Source organism: Oncorhynchus gorbuscha, linkage group LG13 (genome assembly GCF_021184085.1).
Source record: "Oncorhynchus gorbuscha isolate QuinsamMale2020 ecotype Even-year linkage group LG13, OgorEven_v1.0, whole genome shotgun sequence".
In the NCBI taxonomy this organism is placed as follows: domain Eukaryota; kingdom Metazoa; phylum Chordata; class Actinopteri; order Salmoniformes; family Salmonidae; genus Oncorhynchus; species Oncorhynchus gorbuscha.
The window spans coordinates 51,622,400-51,642,452 of NC_060185.1; the positions used below are offsets into that span (position 1 = coordinate 51,622,400).

The following is a 20,053-nucleotide window of genomic DNA, read 5'->3' on the forward strand; positions in this document are numbered from 1 at the left end:
TGTCATGGAAAGGGCAGGTGTTAATGTTTCGTATACTCTTGTGTATAACGGTCACCGACCTTTACATTACACCCATTTACACACGCTTAACTCAGGTCAGAATTAGGAGCTTTGGCGTGCCAGGCTAAACTTCCCTGCAGTTTCGGTCCGGTGGCTTTCACATAAGAGCCTGAAGCAAACTGGTGCACATGTACAGACACTGTGTGACAGCAGTCTAATCTTGCTCGTTGCGGTGATGCTGTGCAAAGTCATTTCGCTCAATACCTTTAAGGCAACAAGATCTATAAACTTAAGGGTGTGCAGACAACTAAACAGTTACAACACTCAATGCAAAAGTGTATTCAGTTCAAGTACAGCGTCACAATTGTAGAGAGAACTTAATAAAAACCAAAGCAGGGTATAAATGTTATGGGCCAATCAAGGTTTGTTTATTTAAGAGACCGATGAGAAAATGGGGAGGGAGACAGGAGGGAAAGACAAGTTTCTTTTGACTGTATTCAACCAAATCATTCACACACACCCTTCCCATCCCATATTATACAACCACCCACACACAGAGCCCTGCTATTCTCAGTGCTCCCCGTCCTTTTAACCTCAGTGGTCAGCCTTGTTCAACTGACTGAATGACAACCCGTGAGGAGTGATGCCTAGTCTTTAGAGAACACAAAACATCATTACGACATAAGATTAGGGCAATCAAGAGCTAAACCTTACGAAAGCTTACAAAAAAAAAAACATTGCTCATCAGTAATTGGCACAAAGATTAAGAGCAAGAGATTGAACAATTACACCCAATGCCCCCCCGTGTCAAATGACTCAGAAAAATAAACACCAGTGATGAACTGAATACATTAACAAATCTATAATAACAAATCAAATGATGGGTGGTGGTGGTCCCCATTACTAATGGGACACTTCATGATTTGGGCAATGAGGTCCCCCTATCTACTTCCCCAGTCAGATGAACATGTGGATACCATATTTATGGCTCTGCATGCAGTTTGAAGGAAGTTACTAAATACTACAGGCTAAATTGCTAACTAGCGTTAGTTAACGAATGCTCACAAAACTGCCTCTAACTTCCTTTTGTACTAGACATCGAGACATAAAAATGGTAGCCCCAAGTTCATCTAACTCTGGGGAAGTAGATAAAGGGCAATTGCCAAAAATTCCGAAGTATCCCTTCACATTTCGATAGAACACGGTGTGCATTACTCATTTCTCAGACAAATTAAATTGTAATTCATTGCACACACAGAACACCTGCGCAGGACAGAAAGCGAGGATGGGGTGTTGCGCAAACTGCTTTTATGAATACATGAGGAACAACACCGAGGGGGAGGGGGCAGCACATGTAAACAAAATATGCGGGTGCCTTAGCCTAGCAGTTCTTCACGAGCAAATAAAACAGCCTTCCTCACCATCTGCTGCAGCAATAGCATCTGTCTAGCACTTGGACATGCAACCAAGAGCAGGCTCGCGTGTTCTGGGTGTTTCGTACAGAGAAATGTGGCAGCGAATGGGGCCGTGCTAATAGTAACGTTATCGTCGGTGGCTATGTATGTAGGAGAGGAATGTGTGGGTCAAACCAGCAATGCTACTTATGCACAGTGGTCAGCATGCAATGTTTAAATGCATGTTTCATCACACTTGGAGAAGCAAAAGAGTTACAGCGAGGGGAAATTAGAAACATGTGCTTTTCCTGAAAATTTTATTATCTCTGAGTGTAAAGAAAAAAAACAGACAAATAGGTGTTAATAGGCTCCGTTAAGTCTCCGTACATCACCAGTTGCTCTTGAACATCAATAAATATATTGTGAAGTGTTTGCAATGTCACGACATCTTGGGTTGTTGTTGTTTCATCTGGATAGCCAAGCTTGGGTTGGTTTATGCCAGGGCCAGAACTAAGGGGAGAAATGAATCAGAATGACAAGATGGACTAACGTTCACATTGGGAAACGCATTCAGCAGGGCACATTGTAGAATGCTCAGATACACATAATATAGGCCATTTCTAACAAACATGCGTTTGACGTAGCACAATGACTACCAGCAGCTCTATTCCTGGACATTTCTATTGGCAATGTTCCACAACATGTGCCTAACTGAACGTGGCCCTAGTGAGGAGACTTCATACAAGAAGAAAATGGACAGAGTACTATACTTACCGCTTATAGCTTCCTGGGCAAAGTACTTAACATCCATATCTGTGTCTGTGTCTAGTTTCTCCAGGACTGGTTTCACCTCTGTCTGCAGAGCACTGAGAAAAACGAAACATTTCACACAGGGCACACATTTTCCACACCCTCCCGTGCCATAATGGATAAGCTGACTGCAAGGAATTACGGTTGGACATGGAGATCTGGGCCGTGTTCAGTAGACGCAAAACACACAGAATAACTCAAATGAGCATCCTTACTGGGCCAGTTCAGGCAAGAGCCTCATCGGTTTCATAATTTTTACTCCTGTTTTGTGCCCACTGAACACAACCCTGATGTAGACTGTGGTCAAGTCATCGGAGATGGTTGTTCAGGTAGGCCTGAACGAGATGAACGAGGGCTTTGTGATTGACGAGGAGGACGTACTTGCTGTCAAGGACGGGGCCGATCTTCTGGAGGGACTTGGCCACATTGAAGCGCACGTTGGCCACCTGGTCGTTGGACATCTTGAGGACCACAGGCAGCATCTGCTTAGTGGTGATGTCCTGGCCACAGACCTCAGACAGAGCCTGGGTGGATGACATAAAAACCAACAATGCATAAACAAATGATCGTTAGACACAAGTGACTAAATTACTCTGGATAAGAGCATCTGATAAATGCCTAAAATATCAGATTTAAAAGTCATGATAAATTACCAGAATAAATGACGGGGACAGTAAGGTACCTGCTAAAATAGTATAATTGTTTTAGGAGTAAAATGTTGGCCGAAAATTACTTGGTTTAAATCCATCTGAGGTTTAAGGAGATTAACCCTATACTACGAATCAGGTTAGAAGTGTAAGCGAGGTAACTTTGATCAACTCAGGGTTCAAATCGGGATAACTGGTCATACAAAAGTGGCTCACCTTTTAGCCATTTCTATGTCAACTGATCCTTCAGAACTAACCTGCTCCAAGGCAGGCCACTAACTCCACTTACCCTGAATGAAATGACTGAGCTGCGAGGTGAGGACCAATGAAATCAGATTCCCTCCCTTTCGCAAAGTTTGCGTCATCATTCACCTCATTTGTGAGAGACGAATGATCACACATTTTATGAATGAAATGGGTTATAGTCATATTAAAAAACCCATCTCACTAAACATTTAGTAATGACAGCAAGCATAAGAAAGTTCACGCATAGTAAAAAGGTTTATATGACATAATACCATTACTTTATAGATGGGGGGGACAGCTGTTTGTGCATCGATAAGCACCCCAAAGTCGGCATTAACGATATGTAATAAAAATATGCACTTTAATATAGTACTTTATACCATAGCCTGCGAAATTTGCAAGAGCGTCTCTCATGTTGATTTCAGCAAAAGTCGTCACCGACTCTCCCATGGATTGATGGTTCAGCATCAACTCGAATAGTTTGGCGTTCAACTAGCCATGTGCGACATGCATGCAAAGTTACAAGCCTGCTTGAGATGGCGGCAGCTACTTGATCAATATCCACCTTGGTATACACGCCTAGTGTCTAAGGGTTTGTGTGTGGTGTACTTGTCAGGAGGACTCACGTTGATGCAGAAGAGCGTGGTCATCCTGTGCAGGTAGTTGGGGTCGTTGGCCATGCCCAGCACCTTGGGCACGATGGTGTTCTGGGCCCACTCGGCTCCAAACTTCTCCACCAGCTTCATAAGGTTACAGGTGGCTGCCTCGCGGATAGCGTATACTGTCGAAAACACACACAGTTTGAGACATTGGCCTGTAGCACTAGATAAACTACTAGGCCCAACTATTTCTAGTAGTAGGTGTCAAGAAAAACAAGTGGTCAGGAAAAAAAAAAGTGTTATGTTTTCCTTAATAGAACTAGGTGGACCTATTGACTTAGCGTTACTCAAATTAAATTGCGATCTAAAATGGTGTACAAAACTCAATTACACAGAGATAAACATATTCAAACTCTACAAGGGAGTAGGTCGTCAGTACACTACTCAGGAAAAACCTGAGTACCCGGCACTTGCAAACATTGCTAGGTTTCTTGGTTCTTTTGAGCGCTTTTCTAGCCATTTGGCAGCCATCTTTGGATTATTGTCAGTTTGTTTGCCAAATAACATGGAAAAATCTCCCATTTGCATGGAAAACATGTCCATCAGTAATCGTGGCTTGAGAGGCTAGTGACTGCAGAACTGCCCAAAACACTCAATTGTGCCCAGAATACAGTGACATAACATCTGGGTACACACAAGCCTGATTACCCGATATTCAATACTGGCTTATAAACAGAGCGAGGGCCTGGGTAAAACACATTTCTAACCCACTGACAAACCTGGCCCTTTGGCTCCTGATACAGCCATAAAGAGACTGCTAGAGAGCCTAGCTGGCGCTAGAAGAGCATTGCCATTGGCCTGTGGAACCCAAGGCTTTGGCGCTACAATGAGATATTAAAACCTGTGCGTGACTCTGGCCATGTCAGAAATCTGTCTGGGCAACTTCTTACTAAAACTACATACGGTGTACTAATCATACTACTTTGAACGTACTGTTCGGTATAAATGCAGTAAGCCACAAACTAGGCACACCCATCCTGAGAAATGTCATCCAATGCTTAATTGCGCCGTTTCCCACAATTCTTTCATTTTGGTACAGCCCATCCTCTTATCAGCTGTTGTCAAACAAGTGGGTTTGAAAAGACGCTTCTCTTCCTTAATGTGCAGCGAATTCTACTAGATGAAGCCAAAATGAGGACATCCTGACATTTAAAAGCAACATCTTTATTGTTGAAATGTCATAACTTTCTTCACTGAACAAAAATATAAAATGCAACATGTAAAGTGTTGGTCCCATGTTTCATGAGCTGAAATAGATCACCAACACTTTCCAAACACACACAAAGCTTATTCTTCAATTTTGTGCACAAATGTGTTTAAATCCCAGTTAGTGAGCATTTCTCCATTGCCAAGATAATCCATCCACCTGGCAGGTGGATTGACTTTTTCCGCGTAAACTCGGATTTGAGGGCCAAGCGGGTAGCCATGGCTATGTTTTAATTTTTTTTTTATCTTAGAGGCTTGATTGTCTCAGACTTAAAACACTTCCAACGAGATTTATAAAAATAAAGAAAATGGGGGAAAAAGTGACATGGGTAGCGACGTTTGATCACGTTAGGAAGAAGATTTGTATGGCACCATATACATGACCAGCTAATGTAAAAGTCCATAATATCAACAAAAGGGCCAAATGGACATGGAAGGGTAACCGTTTTGGGTGTAATTTTCTCTTACGCTATCGGTCATCAATAAAGTGTGTAACCAATAATATCTTATACTTCACAGAGTTGTGGCTGAACGACGACATTATCAACATACAGCTGGCTGGTTACACACTGTATCAGCAGGATAAAACAGCATCGACTCGTAAGACAGGGGGGGGGACTATGCATATTTGTTAACAGCTGGTGCACGAGGTCTAAGGAAGTTCAGGTTATGCTCACCTGAGGTAGAGTATCGCTTAATAAGCTGTAAACCACACAATCTACCTACAGAGTTATCTGTATTTTTCATAGGAGTCTACATACCACCACAGACCGATGCTGGCACTAAGACCGCACTCAATGAGCTGTATTTCGCCATAAGTAAACAGGAAATACTCATCCAGAGGTGGCACTCCCAGTGGCTGGGGACTTTAATGCAGGGAAACTTAAATGTGTTTTACAAAATTTCGAACAGCATGTTAAATGTGCAACCAGAAGAGGAGAGGGGGGAGGACAAAACAACTCTAGACCACCTTCACTCCACACAGACGTGTGCAAAGCGATCCCTCGCCCTCCATTTGGCAAATGTGACAATTCTACCCTCTCGATTCCTGCTTACGAGCAAAAATGAAAGCAGGAAGCACCAGTGACTGGATCAATAAAGGGGTCAGATCAAGCAGATGCTAAACTACAGGACTGCTTTGCTAGCACAGACTGGAACATGTTCCGGGATTCTTCCGATGGCATTGAGGAGTACGCCACATCAGTCATTGACTTCATCAATAGGTGCGTCGATGACGTAGTTCCCACAGGCACTGTACGTACATACCCCAACCAGAAGGGATGGATTACAGGCAACATCCGCACTGAACTAAAGGCCAGAGCTGCCGCATTCAAGGAGCGGGAGCTTATAAGAAATCCCACTATGCCCTCCGATGAACCAACAACCAGGCAAAGTGTCAATACAGGACTAAGACCGAATCGACGCTCGTCAGATGTGGCAGGGCTTGCAAGCCATTACAAGAACAAAAGGGAAGCACAGCCGAGAGACACAAGCCTACCAGAGGAGCTAAACTACTTCTATGCTCGCTTTAAGGCAAATAACACTGAAACATGCATGAGAGCACCAACTGTTCAGGATGACTGATCTCGCTCTCCGCAGCCGATGTGAGTAAGACCTTCATACAGCTCAACATTCACAAGGTCGCAGGGCCAGGCGGATTACCAGGGCGTGTACTGCGAGCATGCGCTGACCAACTGGCAACTGTCTTCACTGACATTTTTAACCTCTCCCTGTCTGAGTCTAACACCAACATGTTTTAAGCAGACCACCATATTCCCTTTGCCCAAGAACACTAAGGCAACCTGCCTAAATGACTACCGACCCGTAGCACTCACACGTGTAACCATGAAGTACTTGAAAGGCTGGTCATGGCTCACGTCAACACCATTATCCCAGAAACCCTAGACCCACTACAATTTGCATACCACCCTAATAGATCCACAGACGATGCAATCTCTATTGCACTCCACACTGCCCTCTCCCACCTGGACAAAAAAGAACACCTATGTGAGAATGCTATTCATTGACAACAGCTCAGTGGAGCATATTGAGTGTGTCAAGTGTGTCAAGTTCCTTGGCGTCCACATCACCAACAAACTAGAATGGTCCAAACACACCAACATTCATGAAGATGACAAGGCAAAACCTATTCCCCCTCAGGAGACTGAAAAGATTTGACATGGGTCCTCAGATCCTCAAAAGGTTCTACAGCTGCACCAGAGAGCAACCTGGCTGGTTGAATCACCACCTGGTACGGCAACTGCTCAGCCTCTGACTGCAAGGCACTACAGAGGGCAGTGCATACATCCCAGTACATCACTGGGGCAAAGCTTCCTGCCATCCAGCCACCCTAGTCATAGACTGTTCTCTCTGCTACCACACGTTAAGCGGTACCGGAGCGCCAAGTCTAGGTCCAAGAGGATTCTAAACAGCTTCTACCCCCAAGCCATAAGACTCCTGAACATCTAATCAAATAGCTACACAGACTGTTTGATTTAACTGCAGGGATGTCCACCAGAGCTGTTGCCAGATAATTTATCTACCATAAGCTGCCTCCAGCGTCATTTTAGAGAATTTGGCAGTACGTCTAACTGGCCTCACAAACGCCGACCACGCAGGCATGGGACCTCCACCTAATAAGGCCCTTTTGAGGGGAAAACCCCTATTCTGATTGGCTGGGTCTGGCTCTCAAGTGAGTTGGACTATGTTCTCCCTGGACCACATCCCTGCCTAGTCATGTGAAATTCATAGATTGGGGCCTTGTGAATTTTCCAATTGACTGATTTCCTTATATGAACTCCGTAAAATTGTTGAAATTGTTGCACTTATATTTTTGTTCAGTATATTTAGCCTACTATTTAAAATTCAAGTACAGGTATTTGGACTGTGTCTGACAAATGTATAGGGAATGTTCAACTATTGACGCATCTGCATCCGGTTTCTTCTATTCTACAGCCATGATGGTTGTCCATAAAGCCAGAAGGGAAATGGGGGATATGGTAATGTAAGGTAGATTGCGTTATGCATAGCGGAGAAAATGCTTCGACACTGACAATGGGTCAATTTCGCATTTAGGAGGTTAGGATTGGGGGAGGAAATCCTGATCCTAGATCTGTAGCTTGGAAAAACTGTTGACCAGAGCTAAAGTCTTCCATGCTGAAATTTAAGCAGGTTTTCTGAGGACAAACAGAACCTAGTCTAAACACTGAGGACAGCTCTCAGAAGACATTTATTTCTAAACAGGATTACTAAAGATGCACTCGAGCGATAGGCCAACAACAGATTCAATCTTGCGGTTCAAGGCTTTATAGACTGGTTGGCTGACAATGTCACGAATATGATGCGCGCATCGATTTGGCTGAAAGGTGTGAGTTATGATTGAATGGTCAGATAGTTTAACAATAACAAGAAGCTGCCAAGTGGAGAACCACAGGTGGCTCGTTGGTAACGTGTGTTGTTTTGACTGATGTTTTGCAGTGCTTCCCCTATAATCAAATTGCCACTAATTTAAAGCAGTCCCCATAGTTTAACACGCCCCCCCCCATATTTGCCAGTTACTCACAGACAAAGTGCATTCGGAAAGTATTCAGACCCCCCAAATAATTAAAGGGCAACAGTAAAATAGCAATAGCGAGGCTATATACAGGAGGTAACGGTACAGTGTCAATGTGCGGGGGCACCAGTTAGTCGAGGTAATTTGTACATGTAGGTAGAGTTATTAAAGTGATTATGCATAGATAATAACAGACTAGCATCAGCGTAGAAGAGGGTGGGGGCACTGCAAATAGTCTGGGTAGCCATTTGATTAGATGATCAGGAGTCTTATGGCTTGGGGGTAGAAGCTGTTTAGAAGCCTCTTGGACCTAGACTTGATGCTCCGGTATCCCTTGCCGTGCGGTAGCACAACATTGAATTTAACTTGCTCAGCTAGAGCAGAGAGGGCAGGAGAGACATTAAGGAGAGCGCATTTCCCTGGCCTCTCCCAGTCCAAGTCACTGGGTTCTTATCAGACCTTTGTCATTGGCACAGCCGTGAGGCTGAGAGCTGCAGCCTGACACGTCTCTCTCTCCCCCCAAACCAGAGGATGCGGGGGAGGAGGGAAGCTGGAGAAGAACTGCTAGCTGAGACAGCAGCATGGGACATGATCCGTCTGGGACGTGACCCACCTCTGTCCAATGTTGGAGTCCTTCTACTCCCGCCGACTTCTCACGGTGTGGACACAGAAGTCAAATGCATTGAACAGAGAGTAGTGTGTATTAGTGGGGGGGATCTTACCGTGGTCAATGAGCCATGCCATGCAGAGGGTGTTCAGCTTCTCGTCAAAGAACTCCACTCCCTGGGGTAGAGATTAGTAGAGAATATATTTCTAAAGAATTTTCAAATAAAATCCCCAAAAATAACATCCAAACATCGCAGTGGAAGAAACACTATTACTGAATAGTAATTGAGGGTGTTACTTTCTACATAGAAATCACAAATAAAGCTAGCTGAATTTTTTTTATAATGATGTTGGTGACCAGCACTTGCCCACCATGAACTGCAGAACACACGCATGGCACATTTGATCAAAAGTAGTGCACTATGTAGGGAATAGGGTGAAAGGGCTCTGGTCACAAGCAGAGCACTATGTAGGGAATAGGGTGCCGTTTGGGACACAACCGAGGACTCACCAGCTGTCCGGCCAACAGGGGCATATACTCGATGATGGCCAGGCGGACCCTCCACTTGGCGTCCTCAGCCAGCTCCACGATAGCAGGCAGCAGCGACTGGGAGAGCTGGCGGATGCCGATCACCTCGTTGACACAGTCCAGGTTGGAGATTATGTTGAGGCGCACCTCAGGGCACTGCAGGGAGAAAGAGGGGGATGGAGAAAAAGAGCAAGAAAGAGAGGGTGAGAGAAGAGAGAGCAGTGAGAGGGATCTCTTGTACGAGTTGTGGGGATAATTACATTAGGGAACATTACATGTCATATGTCCTTCAAGAATGAAAGCCCTTTTATTTCAAGTGTTCTTCAGTGGCAAAAATCTTTGCGACAGAAAATCTGGGCTATTGCTTATGCTTCCCCATCTGCTTGTAATGACGCCTTTCTTGGCTCCAATCGCAACATGACATTAGCAACAACGGCTAAAAGAATTGCCAAAGACATTGCGCTCGTTCCCAACTCCTGCTGCCAGTCCCAGACCCTTGGTTCTTAGCCTCCAAATGTGCAGACACATTTCACATCAAGCTTTTTGTGAAACAAATAGGATACGACAGAGTTGGCAGCCAGCTGAGGGACAGTACAAAACCCAATAACTAAATATTTGGAGTAGAAATATTGACGAAAACAGATTATTTTTTATATCCGTGAGTCATTCGGGCTGTTTTGCAACTCAGTTGTCCGTTTTGACTGTAATCCTTTATGACACAAACCCTGTCAACTCAGCGTTGGCTGCAAGGCAAACTAGAACATCTTTTAATAGTAAGGCTGCCATAGATGACAGCCAATCGTATCTGTGTATTTGTGCACCTTTATTTCTGTTGCAGGGCAGTTTGCGTCATCTGCCCAAACCTTTCCACTCCAGTATCAATAAGCCACCAGAAATACAGTGCCTTAAATATTCCCCTGGACCTTCTCCACATCGTTACATGACAGCCGTATTCTAAAATGGATTAAATGAATAACAATCCTCAATCTACACACAATACCCCATAATGACAAAGCAAAAACAGGCTAGAAATATATATATTTTTTAACAAACAGAAATACCTTATTTACATACGCATTCAGACCCTTTGCTATGAGACTTGAAATTGAGCTCAGGTGCATCCAGTTTCTGTTGATCATCCTTGATTGGTGTTCACCTGTGCCAAATTCAATTGATTGAACATGATTTGGAAAGGCACACGTGTCTATATAAAAGGTTCCAGGGTTGACCGCGCGCGTTTCAGAGCAAAAACCAAGCCATGGGGTTGAAACTGCCTCCCTCAATAGAGCTCGAATACATTTTGAAAAGATTTCTGCAGCATTAAAGGTCCCAAACAACAGTGGCCTCCACCATTCTTAAACAGAGGTTTGGAACCACCAAGATTCTTCCTAGAGCTGACCACCTGGGCAAATTGAGCAATCGGGGGAGAAGGTTCTTGGTCAGGGAGTTGACCAAGAACTCAGTGGTCACTGACAGAGCTTTAGAGTTCCTCTGTGGAGATGGGAAAACCATCTCTGCAACACTCCACCAAATCAGACCTTGATGGTAGCGGCCAGACGGAAGACCCTCAGTGAAATGCACATGACAGCCCACTTGGAGTTCGCCAAAAGGCACCTAAAGACTCAGACCATGAGAAACAATTCTTGATGAAACCAAGAATAAGCTCTTTGGCCCGAATGCCAAGCATCACGTCTGGAAGAAACCTGGCACCATCTCTACTGTGAAGCATGGTGGTGGCAGCATCATGCTTTGGGGATGTTTTTCAGCAGCAGGGACTGGGAGAATAGTCAGGATCGAGGCATAGATAAACGTAGCAAAGTACAGAGAGATCCTTGATGAAAACCTGCTCCAGAGCACTCAAGACCTCCAACCGGCGTGAAGGTTCACCTTCCAACAGGACAATGACCCTAAGCACACAGCTAAGAAAAAGCAGGAGTGACTTTGGGACAAGTCCCAATGTCCTTTAGTGGCCCAGCCAGAGGCCAGAATTGAACCCGATCTAACATCTCTGAAGAGACCTGAAAATAGCTGTGCAGGTACACTCCCCATCCAACCTGACAGAGCTTGACGGGATCTGCAGAGAAGAATGGGGAAAAACTCCCTAAATACAGGTGTGCCAAGCTAGTAGCATCATACCCAAGAAGACTTGAGGCTGTAATCGCTGCCAAAGGTGCTTCAAACTAGTGAATAAAGGGTCTGAATACTTACGTAAATGTGATCAGTGTTTTAATTTGAAAATATTTGGAAACATTACTCAAAAAAATTGTTTTTGCTTTGTCATTATGGGGTAGTGTGTGTAGAGTGATGAGAAAAACAAACAATTTAATCAATTTTAGAATAAGGCTGCAACGTAACAAGCTGCGGAAAAGGTCAAGGGGTCTGAATAATTCCAAAGGAACTGTATGTAAATCCTACTTCATGTGGATTTTGGCTGTGATACAGGCCACATTTAGGAAGGATATGTCAGAATGAAACCACATAGAATGAAAACCTCAAACAGCCTAACACCACTACAACAACTATCACCAGGAAAAAGATTCAAACCCTATCAGGGTCATCCCTTGGTTTATACTCCGGTAGGGAGCCAGTCAGGTTCATCTGATCCTGAACAAGGCCAATAGCATTAGAGGATATTAAGGGGGTGATCAGATCAAACTCCAAGTCGAAACCAGTCCCTACCAGTTTCAGCCTATTTTCTGCCATTTGGTGCCTAATGAACAGAACGAATAGGAGAAGTAGTGACTGGTGTTTACCTCGTCCTTGAGCTGGGCCAGGAACAGAGGCAGCAGGTGCTCCACTGTGTTGTCTTTGCCCAGGATAGTGGACAAGCCCATGATGACAGAGGCCAGGGCAGATTTCACATGCTGGTTGGTGTCAGACACCAGTTCCTGTCAGGAGAGAAAGAGTCAGACATGTCAGTGGACAGGGACAGCAAATCAAGTATTTTCAAATAGGGCAATATTATATGACAATATTACTGCTACATTGATATTTCCCTCGGGAGAAAAGTGGCATCGAAAAAAAAAAGTTAGAAGCACTATGACAATGTTCCTCAAGAGGCGTATAAAGTAAACATCCTGCCCATAGAATACGGTGCCGTTGTGGACAGGGTAAGTGCAAACTAGCCTCTGTGTTGAAATGAATCATATGTTTACACAAGCTGACCCGGCGCTGTGAAGCATAATGTGCTCTACAGACCAGGCATTCACACTATATACACACACAAAACTGCTGTGTGTGGACACCCCTTCAAAATTAGTGGATTTGGCCATTTCAGCCACATCCATTGCTGACAGGTGTATAAAAATCAACCACACAGCCATGCAATCTCCATAGACAAACATTGGCAGTAAAATGGCCCGACTGAAGAGCTCAGTGACTTTCAACGTGGCACCGTCACAGGATTCCACCCAGTCTATTTGTCAAATGTCTGCCCTACTTGGGCTGCCCGGTCAACTGTAAGTGCTGTTATTGTGAAGTGGAAATGTCTAGGAACAACAGCTCAGCCAAAGTGGTAGGCCACACAAGCTCACAGAATGGGACTGCAGAGTGCTGAAGCTCATAAAAATTGTCTGTCCTCGGTTGCAACACTCACTACAGAGTTGCATACTGCTTCTGTTCGTCGGGAGCTTTTTCCATGGCTGAGCACCCATACACAAGCCTTAGCCCACCATACGCAATGCCAAGCATCGGCGTGGAGTGGTGTAAAGCTCACCGCTATTGGACTCTGGAGCAGTTGAAACTCGTTCTCTGGAGTGATGAATTAAGCTTCACCATCTGGCAGACCGATAGACTAATCTGGCACCTGCACAAATGCACAGTGCCAACTGTAAAGTTTGGTGGAGGAGGAACAATGGTTTAGGGCCATTTCATGGTTCGGACTAGGCACAATAGTTCTAGGGAAGGGAAATCTTAACATTACAGCATTCTGTGCCTCTAACTTTGTGGAAGGCCCTTGCCTGTTTCAGCATGGCAATGCCCCTGTGTACAAGGCAAGGCCCATACAGAAATGGTTTGTCTAGATCAGTGTGGAAGAACTTGACTAGCCTGCAGAGCCCTGACCTCAACCCCATCAAACACCTTTGGGATTAATTATAACACCGACCGCGAGCCAGGCATAATCGCCCAATATCAGTGCCCAACCTCACTAATGCTCTTGTGGCTGAATGAAAGCAAGTCCCGCAGCAATGTCCCAACATCTAGTGGAAAGCCTTCCCAGAAGAGTGGAGGCGGTTATAGCAGCAAAGGGGAGGGGCCAACTTCCTATTAACGCCCAAGATTTAAGAACGAGATACAGTGGGGCAAAAAAAAGTATTTAGTCAGCCACCAATTGTGCAAGTTCTCCCACTTAAAAAGATAAGAGAGGCCTGTAATTTTCATCATAGGTACACTTCAACTATGACAGACAAAAATGAGAAAAAAAAATCCTGAAAATCACATTGTAGGATTTTTAATGAATTTATTTGCAAATTATGGTGGAAAATAAGTATTTGGTCACCTACAAACAAGCAAGATTTCTGGCTCTCACAGACCTGTAACTTCTTTAAGAGGCTCCTCTGTCCTCCACTCATTAGCTGTATTAATGGCACCTGTTTGAACTTGTTATCAGTATAAAAGACACCTGTCCACAACCTCAAACAGTCACACTGCAAACTCCACTATGGCCAAGAGCAAAGAGCTGTCAAAGGACACCAGAAACAAAATTGTAGACCTGCACCAGGCTGGAAAGACTGAATCTACAATAGGTAAGCAGCTTGGTTTGAAGAAATCAACTGTGGGAGCAATTATTAGGAAATGGAAGACATACAAGACCACTGATAATCTCCCTCGATCTGGGGCTCCACGCAAGATCTCACCCTGTGGGGTCAAAATGATCACAAGAACGGTGAGCAAAAATCCCAGAAACACACGGGGGGACCTAGTGAATGACCTGCAGAGAGCTGGGACCAAAGTTTTGACCTCTGTCATTGCCAAGAAAGGGTATATACCAAAGTATTGAGATAAACTTTTGTTATTGACCAAATACTTATTTTCCACCATAATTTGCCAATAAATTCATTAAAAATCCAACAATGTGATTTTCTGGATTTTTTCTCTCTCATTTTGTCTGTCATAGTTGAAGTGTAACTATGATGAAAATTACAGGCATCTCATCTTTTTAAGTGAGAGAACTTGCACAATTGGTGGCTGACTAAATACTTTTTTGCCCCACTGTATTTGATGAGCAGTGTCCATATAATGTCATTTAGTGTTTTTCCACTGGTTCTTTTCTCAATTGCTTTCATGAAAACAGTTTGTCATTTATCCGACATAAGTTAATAGCTGCACCGAGCTCATATACAATATTTCAGTCATATTTGGACCAGCTTTACATAACAGTTAATAAGGACTTGGGATTTGACTAAAGATGGTATAGGCTAAAATTGTACTTTTGCATTTTATGCTGGAGTTGTTCCTAGAAGAGCTGTTTCCCCAAAATGTATATTTCCTAAACAAAAGGGATGCAATTTAAACTCAGGAACCAACCAGTGTGTTCCAACACAGACAGTGAATAGGAGTTGTGGTGATTTGGTAGACATTTTAAATACAACATTGCCCCCTGCTGTCCAAAGGCTATACTGAGCTCAAGTCCTCATCTCCTCACAAGCCCCCAAACTACAATGCATAATATCCTCCAAGTTCACTTATAGAAAGTATGGCCAAAAACAGGTTAATCAGTTTAACACTCATGCTAGAAATTGATTTGCGGGTGTCTAAAAATATCCGCTGCCTGCGCATTTGCACTTCTGAACAAAATAATTAGCTTAACTCCATTGTCGCGACTTCAGAACACATGACTGTTCACCTAAAGCATGACAGCTTGATTTAAAAAATAATAACAATGTTTTAAGAAGAATGCTTTTTTAATAGCCTCTTCGTAAGTCATGGGTGCTAGGAGTTACTTCCATCAAGTGAGAAATTGACAGGTCAAATAAACCAGGACAAGCTAGCAGAATAAAAGAGGGATAAAAGTGAACCGTGGCTGTTTTTTTATATATACCTTGACACAGGGCAGAATGTGAGTCATGATAATGGTCTCTCTGCTGTCTTCTGGAAGGTTCTCACAGAACTCTGAGGAAAGAAATGGGGTTTATAAATACTGTGGTCTTTTAGACGTTTAAAGCTTCTCATTCAAACAGTTATTTGTTATTTCAACTGAGGCTTTCTTTGACTGGCGGATATAGTCCATACACTCACCCTTGACCTTGTTGGCAGCGGCGGCTCGGACCTCAGCCTCGCAGTCCTTTAGCAGATTCTGGAAGGCTGGGACCAGGTCGTTCTTGGTGATCTCTGGGCCCACCGCTTTCTGGAGCTGTGGAATCAGTGACATGGCAATTAACATCCACCACTAAACCCTTTGTGTGAGACTCCATGACCAACACACTCAACTGATGGGATTCAGGTTGGGAACACACAGGCTACAAAGTCCATGGTGGCAAGGTGGAAAGTGCACAAAACTATTTGCCATTGCCAGGCTTTAATTTGTGTGTAAGTTTCCTGCAAACTGTTGAATTGGACAAGGGAACTACCACAGACATAGCGATTAACATCCAGCAGACATCTCCATCTACAGCTCTGACATGATCCCACCTTCAAACCTTACTCTGAGATTTGCTGATCAACACACTAAACTAATGGGATTTCAGGTCGGGAACCCAGGCTACCAAAGACCATGGTGGTGAGGGGGAAAGTGGTAGAAAACCTTTCAGTTAAGTGTGGTGCACAAAAAAAAAATGTGTGAGGTATCCTGAAAGCTTTCACATTGATTGACTGAACTTCTACATCATATTATTGAACAGTGGCAATATGTCCCATTTTATACTAAATGACAACAGAAGGTCATATGAGTTAGCAATCAATGTGTTAGTGTAATGAAGTTAAGTGGCAATGAGGACATTAAGAATGTTCTACACTGGGGGACTAAGAACATTACAGGGCCCCATAACAGTCCTGCTATCCATGTCCACCCTACTTTCCCCTTGCAGCATTGTATTAAGTTCAATACAGTAAAGCAACGTAAAATATAAACGCCTAGACTAAAATGACAGCAAATATCATGCAAATATCTGACAAATTAGAAAATTCTCTCAAAATGCCCCTTTTTTTTCTCTACAAATGGGCATTCTAAAAACTACTAAAATAACCATTTTAAAGTGACCACTTGTGAAGCATTGAATGTCGTCCCCCATTGCATCAATTCCAGGTTGGGTAAAGCAGCAAATATTTGAGGCATTATGGCTAAATGCAGCATATCAATGTTTCCACATGCTCACCTCAGAGAACTTGTCAGCCACCATGTAGCGGACCCTCCAGGACTTGTCCTCAGCGGCCTGGCGCAGGGTGGGCATCACCAGCGTCTCCAGGTCCTCCTGGGGCAGCAGTGTGGCGATGCTCACACAGGCTTCCACAGCCAGCAGGCGCACTGAGTCCTACAGGCAGGGGGACAATGGGATTATTTCTCATTCTGTGCCAATTTAATAAAATGGTGTAACTGCTGAGACGTTGGGGTTAACAATAGCTAGACCCAGTTTTGAGTCCCAGGTGGGGCTACCTACTGAATTCGCAGAAATATTAATCCATCCCCATTCAAAAACAGCTAATATGTATGGCCATGTTATTTCTATTGGCCAGTCGATTTAGGAATTGTGTGGTAGAACTCCAGGCACTTCCCACCACAATGTCACAGAACGCCCTGTGTGCTTGTAGAGTACATGCATGTACCTGCTCATCGGAGGCCAGTGCAGTGAAGAGCGAGATGATGTCACTCTTGACATAGTCCAGCTCCAGAACCTTGGCAAATTCCCCAAGCTTTGAGGCTGCGGCGCGACGTACCATGGGAGTGTCATCTGAGCACAGAGTGCGGAAATGCCTGTGGAGAGAACATGCCACCCACCATCAGACCATAACTCCATTGTATCTCCTCTACACAAAAAGAGTAGCTAAACATCCCGATTTGATTGACTTGGGACTGGAAGGCTAGTATGTGTGACTACAGGAGTTGGGGGCACGGGACCCCTGATATGAGACAAAGTAATGTCCGCAATTCTAATATTATGCTCCTAGTGATTATAGTGGGGGACACATAAAGACCATATTTCAATCGCTAATCATGTCTAAACTACAACTCTCCTGATCTAGCTACTCACTGGCGAATTTCAGCCTTGACGGTGCTGGACACGCGGGGGTAGCAGACGCTGAACAGGCCACAGGCAGAGGTGCGGGAGGTGAACCAGTCACCACTGGCCAGCCTCTTCACCAGGGGCTCAAAGTGCACCTCCAGGTCCACAGGAGAGTGCTCCTGGGAGATCTTACGCAGAGACTCCACAGCCTTGTCTCGCACCACCGTTTCCTCCACAGTAGCCAGGCTCTCCAGCGGCGGCTGCCGGAGAAAAACACAGGGACATAAGTATGTGTATGTAGCGTAGCTGACTGGATATGTTGAGATGGGTGTATATGCATTGGTTAACTCTGTAAAATTGTGTTGTAAGGTCTATATGTTGATTATCTGTATGCATCTTATATGCTCAATACCAAATTTGTTTTTTAACAGATACGTACCAGAAGACAGTGAACATATTCAGGGCCTCCCACCAGCATGGTGAAGTTGCCCAGCTGCTCAGCCAAGGCAAGAAGCACCTCATCCTCATCATAGATGGTGTCTACAAGAGGTCAGGTGTTGAACATAATTGAAAGAGTGGGGGCACGGGGGATTGGCATGACAACACAATTAGATAGATCAATTCTACTGGCTTCAACGCATGCTATCTCAGAACAATTTCCAGCAAAGTGACAATGCTAAAGCTGGTTGTGCAACGTCCTGTGAATCTCTTTAAAGAGTGTTGACTCAGTCAGAATTATTAGCCTTTCACACGTCTGGACTCATGATGGCTGTAACTGGGGACTTAAGGTGAGGACATACCTGTGAGGAAGGGGAGGAGTTCAGTGCGGGTCCTCTCCACTCCAAGGGCCAATGCGATGGTAGACAGCTTTTTGATACTGTTCAGTCGCAACTTGGAAAGTAAACAATGCCAGATGATGTTATTACATTAAACTTACAAAGAGGCCACCATTAGCCATAAAAAGATTCTTCACATTTCAGTGAGGCGAACTATGAAGACTATTTCAGATATGAGCATTTCAAAGAGAAATTAATTCCCTTTTAGGTGCCTTCCTCAACATAACTTTTTTTCTAGAGTATAGATAACAAGTGTGTTTTGTAATGCTTTCAGACACCAAAGCCAGATGCAGATATATTACATAACTAACCATGTCAGTAGTTAGCTAACTAACGTTAACTAGTTAGTTACAACATGAAAATAATGATCATCTCACTTCCATTACCAGGGTGGAGCTGGATGACTGTCGGGACATGAAGGAAGGATGCTTCCTTGTAATTATGGAACCAATGTTCCTTATGTAATTATGTCATTAGCAGATATATATATATATATATATATATGAGCTTGCTAATCAGCATACAGTAAGGTTGTGTGTACATTGTACATTTTAATACTTCAATAACAAACAAGTAGCTAGGTTAATTTACAAGTTAGCTATATCTAGCTCCAATTCGCATGCTAACGTTAATTACTTAGTTCGCTGCTAACTACTGACTGTAGCATAGATAGCCCGGCACAATAGCTAGCTAAACAAGTGACCCAGTAGTAACTAGCTAACGTTAGCTAGCACCAGTTACTTTTACACACCGCAAAAAAAACTAGTTAGTTACCTAGCTATACATTTTTGACAGTAACTAAATACGACATGCAGCTATTCCGTTTGATATTTATCACACCATGTAACACGCTTATAGCCAACTAACGTTAGCCAGACTGGGTGCGCCAGGGCTGAGATTTCATGAACAGGCCAAAAGGCCTAACGTTAGTTAACGATCCTTTTTTAAATCAGACATGTTTAAGTAAAATAAACACCACCAATATAATATCCCAAACGAACGTCTTATGATCAGAGCATCGGTGATTACCTGCACATCCTCATTACGAAGCTCGTCAATGAGAACCGCGATGGGGTAAAGAGAATCGTCTCCATCAGCTCCTGCCATTTTGGATTTATGTTGCATTAAACGAAAAGCGATTCACTACGGGGTTTCTTATAAACAACCACCACCAGGGGCCTCCTTTCTCCACGGACTTGTATCGTCGTCACAAGTTACCACAGTTACAAATTCATAAACCCCGCCTATTTATTTTACTAGGCACGTTTCTACCATTTTTAAAATCAGATTTTAAACCTAACCACACTGCTAACTTCATGGCTGACCCTAAAACTTAAATTAAGCCCAAAAAGCACTTTATTTTCATGAATTTTTACGATATAGACCATTTTGACTGTAGCTTTGATGC

General features: G+C 43.8%; 1 protein-coding gene across 1 annotated transcript; it reads right to left on the reverse strand.

The window, feature by feature from the left end:
- Nucleotides 1–400: 400 nt before the first annotated feature.
- Nucleotides 401–19,827, reverse strand: ppp2r1bb (protein phosphatase 2, regulatory subunit A, beta b). Its single transcript, XM_046294921.1, has 15 exons — nt 19,675–19,827; nt 18,610–18,700; nt 18,249–18,349; nt 17,837–18,069; nt 17,412–17,559; nt 16,964–17,119; nt 15,888–16,002; nt 15,691–15,761; nt 12,404–12,538; nt 9,633–9,806; nt 9,238–9,298; nt 3,724–3,878; nt 2,586–2,728; nt 2,169–2,260; nt 401–1,904 (listed from the first exon to the last, which is right to left on the reverse strand). Exons 1-15 carry the CDS (start codon nt 19,768–19,770, stop codon nt 1,888–1,890), a joined length of 1,788 nt encoding a protein of 595 aa, XP_046150877.1. The 5' UTR covers nt 19,771–19,827; the 3' UTR covers nt 401–1,887.
- Nucleotides 19,828–20,053: the final 226 nt, after the last annotated feature.